This window comes from Galeopterus variegatus, unplaced genomic scaffold (assembly GCF_000696425.1).
Source record: "Galeopterus variegatus unplaced genomic scaffold, G_variegatus-3.0.2 Scaffold58, whole genome shotgun sequence".
Lineage (NCBI taxonomy): Eukaryota > Metazoa > Chordata > Mammalia > Dermoptera > Cynocephalidae > Galeopterus > Galeopterus variegatus.
In genome coordinates this window covers 895,861-906,465 of record NW_007726169.1, presented here as the reverse complement: position 1 = coordinate 906,465, position 10,605 = coordinate 895,861, and the positions used below count along the sequence as shown (strand labels likewise).

The 10,605-nt window shown below is 41.5% G+C and overlaps 1 protein-coding gene across 2 annotated transcripts in view; it reads left to right on the top strand.

Moving 5' to 3' along the window:
• The window catches only part of CSNK2A2 (casein kinase 2, alpha prime polypeptide), a 39,117-nt gene extending 28,919 nt beyond the window's left edge, over nt 1–10,198 (top strand). For both annotated transcript variants that reach the window (XM_008574955.1, XM_008574962.1), the window contains 6 exons: nt 208–318; nt 593–694; nt 1,222–1,322; nt 2,115–2,263; nt 3,897–3,990; nt 9,745–10,198. In XM_008574955.1, coding sequence (XP_008573177.1) covers nt 208–318; nt 593–694; nt 1,222–1,322; nt 2,115–2,263; nt 3,897–3,973 — 540 coding nt within the window. In that variant the 3' untranslated portion in view covers nt 3,974–3,990; nt 9,745–10,198. The remainder of the gene's footprint in view (nt 1–207; nt 319–592; nt 695–1,221; nt 1,323–2,114; nt 2,264–3,896; nt 3,991–9,744) is intronic.
• Nucleotides 10,199–10,605: the final 407 nt, after the last annotated feature.

The following is a 10,605-nucleotide window of genomic DNA, read 5'->3' as shown; positions in this document are numbered from 1 at the left end:
TTTTTTTTTAAAAAAAAGCATTCCAAGTGCTTTGCTCTCGAAATGACCTCTTATGCAGTTGCTGCAATTGTAATTTTGTAACCTGTGCACATGCTCACAATTTTCATGTGGCCAAATAATTGTTACCTAACGTGATGTGGCCTTGTTCTAAGGCACAGGAATCTAGAGACACTTCTTTCACATGTTTTATTTCTGTCATATTTGTAGCTGCGATTAATAGATTGGGGTCTGGCCGAGTTCTATCATCCTGCTCAGGAGTACAATGTTCGTGTAGCCTCGAGGTACTTCAAGGGACCAGAGCTCCTTGTGGACTATCAGGTAAACTTGTTTGCAGAGCTGCTCTGTGTTGTTTTTATAGTTCCTTAGGGCTTTTCCTGGTTTGCTGTTTATTTAGTCAGTTTGGATACGTTCAAAACCCAGTCATTATTCTACCACAAAATACTAATTTCAAATTTTTCTCAGCCACATTTTTTGGAGGTAAGAGAGCTTTTAATTCTAAAATATCTGCAAAGGTCCAATGAAGACTAGAAACTCAAATCAGAAAAATGGGTTTCTAACAGCCTTGACTTATTGGTTGTCCTTATTTCTTCAGATGTATGATTATAGCTTGGACATGTGGAGTTTGGGCTGTATGTTAGCAAGCATGATCTTTCGAAAGGAACCCTTCTTCCATGGACAGGACAACTATGACCAGGTGAGCAATCACCATCTGGCTCTTACTTATTTGGGGGTGGATGCCAAGAAAATAGCATCCTTAGATAAGAATACTATCCTTGGGCCACTAAATATCACTCACTGTCTGTATATGAGCTTTTCTTCTAGGTGAAGAATTTCACAGAATTTTGTCTTGGTTACCAGGTCCCCCAAAGATAGAGAGACAGATAAGGCCATCTGTGCTAAAATTCTAAAGTGAATCTCTGAAGAAGTCAGGCACCTCCTTGTCTAAGAAAATTAGATTCTGATCATCAGATTATAATGCCAGATTATTCAGCTTCTAGAAGATTATTGTCATAGTTGTGTTACGATTTTAAATGCAGTTTGGGAATTTGCATTTATGTGACCTTTGTGTCCTGGGTCTGTTTGCCTATTCTAGATTCAGATGTGTTTCTGGCCCCTGGAGATTTAGTGGTATGGAATTCTCCTGATTTCCTGGCACAGTGTCCTCTGGGCTCCCAGTGAGTTGTGTGCTCAGTGATTTGGTCAGTTTGCTTTGTGTTTCAGCTTGTTCGCATTGCCAAGGTTCTGGGGACAGATGAGCTGTATGGGTATCTGAAGAAGTATCACATAGACCTAGATCCACACTTCAACGATATCCTGGGACAGTAAGTAAGAGAGAGAGAAAGAAAGAGGGCTTTTACCTTACCCTGTTTCAGAAGTGGGAAGGTTAGCCGGAATCACTTTCTTTTCTCTTTCTAATCGTTTCAAAATTGAAATATCCTTTATCCTTTATTCCCATGTGTATTTAATTTATTTTGAGATATTTGAACATTGTTTACATGTGTCTTCTAATTGTTTTACTTCTCTAAAAGATAACCTGTTTATCAATAGAAAATGGAAAACAAAATCATAGTGTTACAGAAAAAAGCTTTCTGGTATAGCATGTTAATATTTTAATGGCAAATTTTCAAAAGTTGTGATTCTTCTTGACTAAGAGATATATAGTTTCTTCTTGTTTTCTGTAATGGATTTTTAAAATTTTAAGCAAATTTTAAAGCATGTTGAATTTTCATGTATACTGCAATAGCGTTGAAAAGTAAATGTTTTATTGACAGTTTTCAAACAATGTTTTATGGATCCTCTTTGTTTCTGAGGCTAGCCCTCTATATAAATATATCTGCTGACCAAGAAAAATTACTGTTACCTCCATGCCTCACTCAGAATTGATTAAAAGCCTGGGGCATAAAAAATAATCTAGAAAGGTTCCACAAATTCTAAATCAGATTCTGTTCATCTAGTCACAAAGCACTGTTGTTTTGGTATGCTGTGATATAACTATGGAGGCAAGGCAGGTACGAAAAAGAATAAGATTTAACAAGCTTGTAGTCAGTGCAGTATTTATTCTGAGATCTTGTTGCTTTAGCCTCAGAATACTAATGCTTCACTTTTGTTCTCAGACATTCACGGAAACGCTGGGAAAACTTTATCCATAGTGAGAACAGACACCTTGTCAGCCCTGAGGCCCTAGATCTTCTGGACAAACTTCTACGATATGACCATCAACAGAGATTGACTGCCAAAGAGGCCATGGAGCACCCGTACTTCTGTGAGTCTCCAGGAACTGCTGTTAAGGGGTGTAATTTATTAAAGGAAACAGTGTTCCACTCTATCTGTGAGGCCATCCAAAAGACTTCTAGGTATTTGTATTGGATCTTCCTTGGAATTTGGCCCCATTTGTCCTTGATAATTGAGACATCTTACCAGATCAGTGTCTTGATCCCCAGAGGTGTTTGCTTATTCGCTGGCCGGCCATAGCTCCCGTGAGTCCAGTCAGTTTTTTGGTTTTTTTTTTTTAAAAGATGACCGGTAAGGGGATATTAACCCTTGACTTGGTGTTGTCAGCACCATGCTCACCCAGTGAGCTAACCGGCCATCTCTATATGGGATCCGAACCCATGGCCTTGGTGTTATCAGCACCACACTCTACCAAGTGAGCCACAGGCAGGCCCCAAGTCTGTTTGACCTCTCCCTGTGGCCCTGAGCTAGTAGATCACAAGTATCTCAAGTTTATTTTCAAATATATACATTGGTGTGGAAACCTAATCAATGATTATTTCTCCCCTCAATAAACAAGTAATTAGTTAAAAGTAGTAAGATAATCATAGTGTGTTTCTAAAGAAGGAAGTAAATAAATAAAAGGAATTTGAGGAAAGGAAAGCAGGTATGGAAAGATACTGAAATCCTACCTGGACCACTGACTTCTTAAGTCTAATCAAGCAGTATGTGTGTATACCCAGTTATATGGTTGCTCGTTCTGCATGCATAGAGTTCTTCCCACTGATAAAGTGTGTTTCAAGTGAACCCTCCTCATGTTATCAGCTTTGTGAGATGGTTGAGTCCAGTCAGGGAGGCGACTGGAGAATAGGGAGGTTAAGTGCTTTGTCTGAATTCACTCTCTAGATCAAGATGAAAACTTTCAACCTTAAAGTTTTTGTCTGTTGCTTGACCAATATGCTGTCTTTCCCTCTCCTTTCTTTTCCTCTGGAGAGTAACTAAATCCTTTCCTGAAGAATATATTGCTATGCTCTTGAACCCATGGCCTGTAAGCTTAAGGAGACAGCAAATTTTAAAGGTCTTACACTTCAACCTTCTAGACCTCAGACCAAGTGCAGCTCAGATATCCTCTTTCCAATTTCTGGCACAGAAAGCTATTTTTACCCTTTGGGTTAGATCAAATTAAGAATACGGGTGTTTATAACCGATAATTTATGATCTATCTACTTTTCTGAATATATGTCATATTTCAATTAAAAAAAATTTAAACTCCTGTTGCTTAAAATTGATATTTTCTAATGGCTCTTTTATTCACTTTTTCCTCTGAAGTGCATATTATTGTACATGCTTTGAAGAAATTAGGTGTCGGGTAGGTTAGTATTCAAGGAAAATAACAGATAAAATTAGTAGAAATTTTGAACAGTGGAAAATTAGTGTTTCTGTGTCTCTCAGCAGTTGAGTTTGTATTTTGAGGAAGTGTTAGAGTAGAGTACAAGAACAGTTTTTCAGTGTCTGGTTTTTATACTACCTGAATTCCATGACTGCTCTGCCTCCATCTGCTGTCCCTGGCTTGCCTGTCAGTCTCTGTCTCTCTGTCTCACTGTGGAAGGGGTGGGTTTGTCATGGCGTTCTCTCCTGCGCTTACCAGCCCTGAGTCAGCTGACTCTCATCCTGCTTTCTTGCAGACCCTGTGGTGAAGGAGCAGTCCCAGCCTTGCTCAGATAATGCTGTGCTTTCCAGCGGCCTCACAGCAGCACGATGAAGACCGGAAAGCGACGGGTAATGCGGCACTGATGCTTGCCACTAAAACCAGCCAACCAAACACACATCTTGAAGGAAAACTACAGTGTGATAAAGAGAAATTCTAATCATTCCTTCCAAATGCAAAGAAGAGTAAAGACCTAAAAGTCTGTGAGAAAGAAAGCAAGAAACTCCCCAGTACTAGTCTCCAGGGAGCTGCTGTGTGGCAGCGTGATGATGCACATAGTCAGGATCTGAGGGAACTTCCCTTTGGAATGCATGGGAGATGAGAGACTCGGAGTTGTTGTACAGTTACCTTTATTTAACAGGACACCACTGTTGAAGTAACCCGTTCAGTCAACAAGCTCTGAATATCTGACTTCCTATCTATTCCATTGTGGTCTGGGTTTCTTTTGGTGAGATTCAGGCTCAAGTTTTAGCAGAATGTCAGCAGTCTGTACTGACACACCAGCCTTGTTTATGTAAAGGATATAATAAAACAGTGACAGTATTTTTTTTTTAAGCTCTTTTACAAATTTATGTTTTATGTATTTTTTTTTAATGACATGAGCTTTCCAGGAAATGTACCTCATCCCTGCAGTTTTCCTCTAAGTGTATTCATTTGGGAGCAAACTGCAGTCACATAAGAGTCCTTTTTGATGTCAAGAGGCTTCACTTTAAACCTTACAATGCCATGAACAGATCCATCTGTCAGTCTCATCAAAAGTCCCATGCTAAGTGCATAACTTGGAGCTCACTGTAACTTTTGTTGATTTGCCTAACCATAAAATCTTGTTGCTATCTTTTTCATTTAGGCTATTTCTTTTTTTTTTTTGGCAGCCTTGTAAGGAAAACCTCACCATTTCCCAGCACATCCCTAATATGTGCACCTATTTTAATGCACCTTTGTAAAACAAAGATCTTTTTGTTCACAACCATAACTAAAGCTGGAAAGTTAGTCTTCAGGCAGGTCATGGAGGGAGAAAAGCATCTTATTAGAATTTATTCAGGAGACTTATTGAAAAAAATGTATCACCCTCCTCCCCCTTTGTATCCTTATGAGAAACAATTTCCAGCTGTAATCAGGGTAATATGCATTTTTAAGCTCTGATATGTGATACATGAGTGTGATGGCAAAGATAAGTCTTTCTCGCGTGCAGGTACTGGAGTTGTGTGGGCAAGGCCATCCGATAACTCAAGCAACTGAGAGGGGAGGAATATACAAGTGGCTTGGGGAAGGGAGTGGAGGTCCTGGAGCAAGTGTTAAAGCTTTGGATCCATTGTGCTAGCCTTCACATTAGCAAAGAAAGCTAGAGTTTGTTTAAAAAAAAAAATAGGGCTGATTTTATTTTGGGGGCTTTTCACCAATATGGTTTGCAGGCAATCCTGTCACCCCAGGTGCAGAGCCATGCCACAGCTCTGGGGACTTCACACACCTAGACTAGAGCTAGAGATGTCTACAACCACATCACACTTTAGGGTTTCTTTATTAACTACTTAATAATGCCACACATTTTTATAAGGTTAGATTGTTTGTTTGAAACATCTCTTTACACTCCATATTCCAATAAAATGGTAGTGATAGAAGGTCTTGTCTCTAAATGTAGATTCTATTTTTATTGTTTGGTCTGTGGGAACTTAAAATGCAAATGAAACTCTTCTCTTATTATAGAGGTGAGTTTACAGATTAGAAAATAAGATCCCAAAGCCAAGAAATGCATTCAGTTAAGGCTCTCATATCAATACTGCCTGCCTACTTTCACATTCTATATATTAAGTAAACATTTGTTCTACCTGGAAATCAAAAATAAGACTGAGGTCTCAGCTGAACCTATGTTAGTATGTCAGGCAACAAAACTCAGAGTTTTGGACTATCAAGAGCCTTGTAATGTGCCCTTATAGGCAATCCCAAAATGTTGGTTATTAGCAGGGAGATGTGCCACTGTGTCTTTCTTGCTCCCTTACCTCTCTCTCTTTCACCCTCTACACCACCCCCTGCTCTTTTTGTTTGTTTGTTTTAAGTTGCCTTTCTGCACCAGATAAGAGGAGCCTACTGGAGGGTCTTGGTGAAGCAGTAACCCCATTTCTTGCCCTTGGATCCCCCAGAGGCGATAAAATCACCTGGAGTGGAAGAGTCAGATTTACCTCTGCCTCTCTCTCCCTTGACCATGATTCAGTAGGTGCAAACCCAGCTAACCTGCCTGTCCTTAGGTTCTGTAATGCAACTTTGACACAGGAGCAATTCTTCCTTTTTCAGTATACGGTTTACTTTTCCAACACTTATACTTTTTACCTCTCTTTATGCCTTAGACTTAGAGCATAACTGGGTTTGAAATGCTCTCTCCCTTTTGGGTCTGGTCTTGATACCTGGGCCACTCTTTTCTGAACTAAAGTGAGTCTAGTCCAGACCTTTTTTACCTGTCAACAAAACCATTTTGTGTCCAGATGGACCTCACTCCCCAGAAATTTTAGAGTTTGGAGATGGCCTTAGAGAGTTCCAAAAGAGGGTGTGTGTGTGTGTGTGTGTGTGTGTGTGTGTGTGTGTGTGTGTGTGTGTGTGTGTGTGTGTGTGTAGGTAAGAGTGGGAGTCTAGTCTTATATTTACACTGGTAAACTTACTCACCCAATATTCTTTTCAGTTAACATATTCTTTCTTAAACTCATCTCAGTAATTTTTGTTTGCTTCATTACCTTATAACAAGTTAAAAGTGCCTATGATAAGGACTTAATTATTTCCTAGAGAAAAGCAAAAAATGTGGGGAACAGGGTAGTGTTATACTATCATCTCAGGTACTGCCTATGTTCATGAACATAGACCTGGTATGGTGAGAACAAAAGGTTCCTATGCCAAATCCAGATCGGTGTATCATCGTTTGTTGGCCACAAGTGAGAATAACTGCGAAGTTTGCTTCCACTGAGAAATCTCGTAGTGGGAGCAGAACTAAGTGCTAAATAATATTCACATGTGTGGTTTGGTGGCAGTTCACTCTTCCCTGGATCTTATCAGCTGGCTTTGCTCCTATCCTATCCCTGTGGTAGGTGGCTGGGAGGGAGAAGCCATTGAGCATAAGACACAGACCCAGCAATCCTGGGTCTTTTACCAATAAGAGAAGTGTCAATGCCAGTTTAGTGAGGTCCTTAAACACCAATTACTCTGCTGGGTCTCCTAATGGACATTCTGTAACACATCAGTACTCACAGGGTTTAAAGAAAATGTATTCCCTTGCAGAGAGGAAGGCACTCTCAGACTGGTTGATTAGAGGAGACAGAGAAGAAGTCATAACCCTTGGGGGCTCGGATAGAGTGGTCGGGGTAGGGGGCAGTTGAAAGAAACCAATGAGAAAAACAATCTAAAGGTAGATGTTGAGGAAAGCCACTTTTTGAGGGGATAAAATTAGGGGGCACCAAATTCATGTTCTGGAATGTGCCCTGGGGAGAGCACTGCCCCCTGGATTTGTTCCAGTGGGACTGAAAGGTGTTGCTCTCAAGTCAGGTGCTGAGTCCCAGAGAGCTGGGTGCCGTGGGTCATGCAGTCTGTGCCTACTCAGGGAAATGACTTAGGTTCTCCCAGGTGCTGCATTGATGAGGATGAAAGCAAAACTACTTTGGAACACAAGCAACAATTGGAAGAATTTTTATATATGCATTGAAACATTTAAGAGAGCCTGGTTAACAGTTTCCTTTAATGCCAGTTCAGATTAAATGATTAGTTTAGAAACCTGTGTTACTGCCTTAGCACCCACAGGAAAAAGCAAACTCCCCTCCTACAGATAAATGAATGGGTAATAACTGGTCAGAGTCACAGTTGTTTAAATATAAACCTTTCCAAAAGCAAAAGCACGGTCCACACGAGCATACAGGAAGCCAAAGTTTGTCAGTGAGCTTACTTAATAAGTTAAGACTGAGTAATGTCTTGCCTTTAGAAACTAACCCCAGGGTGGGGATATGGGGGAGGGGAGGTGGCAGGGAGACATCTGGCTAAGAAAACCAGTAATCAGTAATAACATGCTTTTGTGCTATATGGATGTGTTAGTAAAAACACCCCCAACCAGGTATTGCAGAGGCTGGAAAAAAGATGATGGCATTATACAAGTGATACATACTTTTGTGTCAAGACTCAACAATGTGCTACAAATGTGATACTTTACCCTGAACTGCATGTATTGGGGATTGTTTTTTAAAAAACAAACAAAAAACAACAACTTTGAATCAATAAATTAACAGTTTTTCACTTGCTGGCTCTTCTTGCTGTAAATGGTAACTAAGAGGTTGGGACAGATATCTTGACATCCAGTGGAAAACTTGGATAATCTTCAAGAACCGTGGAGCCTTCTGTTTCCTTCTGTTTGCAGAAAAGCAACACTTCCTGGGTTGTGATCCTTTACCAGTGGCTACTTCAGACACAGTTGGCCACCTCTTTGTATCACTGGATGACTGTTGTATAATTTATGTGTTGCTGCCCTTAGAGGGAAGAAAAATGCCATGTTAAATCCTGTTTTCATAAATAAAAATGTTGACAATAACCAGCCTTCTCAAGTGGGAGACAAACCATTGCTATGAGGACCTTATCTTGTATTTCCTGTCTCTTGGGGGAGGAGAGGGAGAAATCTTGAACTGTAAAGGTGTGTGTATGGTGGTTGCAGTTAATCACCTTGGTGTGAAGTCTTTCCTTTAGCAGAAGGGAGAGTAGCGCGGTCATGGTGGGATTGTTTCTTTGTTTCTGAGTTGCACCACTCAGACACCTGCTTCTTGGTATCTTGCTTTATTGCATGATTTTAACCTTGTGGCCCAGTGTTCTGCATTTATGAAAAGATTTCCCCACTCCTATTCCTTGCAACATATGCATGCACATGCAGGCAAACGCTATTATTTGGCAGATGGTGCTATCTTTAATTAGTGTGCTTTCTTCCCACTGATGCCTCTGTGGAGTTGGATGTTTGGAAATCAGTTCAAGTGCTTAAAGGCAAATATATTAATTTCCTAACCTTATGCATCAAGCAGCCTTTCTCAAATACTAAGCAGTGGGACCCTTTCTTTACCCAAAGAAAGTTTTCATGACATTATTTTTTGTGTGACAATTTCCCGGGTGCATAGTCCTTTCTCTTGGTATTGTAGTACCATTCTAGCAGGCAGTGCTTCTAGAATTTTGCTGCTGGCATCTCACCACCCACTTTGCTATCCTAGACTCGGAAAGAAATGAGGTTTTCAGGCCATGCCAGACAGCTAAGAGTTTCCAGGGGAGAGTTAAAAATGTCTGAGCTTACCTACTGCTCTTCGTTTATTACTGGACCCGACCTTTTCTCTGAGTAAATTTTACAAAGTCACTTCTGATTCTTAGTCCCAAGATGTCCTCAGTAAATAGGGTCAGGTCTGAGGGGGATCTAAAGTTGGACTGCTGAACTTGTAGCTTGACTTGTGTAGAATGGTCAAGACGCTTTGAGCCTTCTCCATCAGCGTCCTGGACCCAAGAGAAGGGGTACGAGACTTGGTGGCAACATACACGGTGTGTCCAGAGCACATCCCATCCTCTCGCAGCAGGCTGTGCTAAAGACTGCCTCTGTTATGGTGATCAGAAGAGGGGAAGGAAAAGGGTACCATTTGAAACCTGAAGTCATAAAGCGAGTTCTCACTAGGTTTTCCACAGAGTGGCGTGGGATTGTCAAGCTTGCATTTCGTCCCCTGTCCTCTTCAAGAGGGACCCCCCCCCCCCCTCAACCCAGTGGAGGCCCGTCCCTCACTCCCGGTCAGATTGATTAATGCCGTCTTTCCCCTCCTCCCCATCTCTTTCCCCAGGTCTGTTGCGGTTCCTCCCACTTTTCCATAAGCAGAACAAGAACCAAATCAAACGTCTTAACGTGTGTAGAGAGATCACGTTCCGTGAGCAGACACAAAACGGTGGCAGGTTTGGCAAGCACGAACTAGACCAACTGAATACATGGCAGCCCACCACCGTATATCAAACCTCACTTCCGAATGTAAAAGGTTCACATGCCTTTGGCTTCCTGTTGACTTCCTCCCAACCCAGAAAGCATGGGAAATGTGAAGGGTGTGTGGAACGGTTGTTGGTGACTCTTGCTCCCCTGTGCCCTTGACTTGTCCTGTGGCCACCTGTTTTTCCAGCAAACCACGTTAACTAGCTGACCACAGACTCCACAGTGGGGGAATGGGGGCAATATATGGCATGACGGGAAGTTACATATTATTATTTTAAAAGTATATATTATTGAATAAAAAGTTTTAAAAGAAATGCATGGAGAGTTTTCAGTATGGAAGGGGCCACAGAGGACTGAGTAAATGGAGGCACATTGGTGCCAGGTTGTGACCAGAGGAAGGCAGAAGTCCCCAGGGCAAGGAGGGCCAGTTTTAAAGATGCCGTACAGACAGGAATGTTAGGCCATATGGAGTGAACTATCCTGGGAATGGGGCAAACTGGATAGCTGAAGGAGATCAGTGAGCCAGGAAAGCTGGGCCAGGCCTTGCCTTGAACACATTCCCATTGGCTAACATCCTCCCCTGACCCCTCCTTCAAATTGGGTGAGTCACCTTGTGTTTTGGGTGTTAGATAAATGTCTCCTCTAGGGAACTCAGGAAGATGCATTAGTCCTGTCTTCGCTGTCCTTTTGCTATGTCTCCACACATTTTATTCCGTCTCCC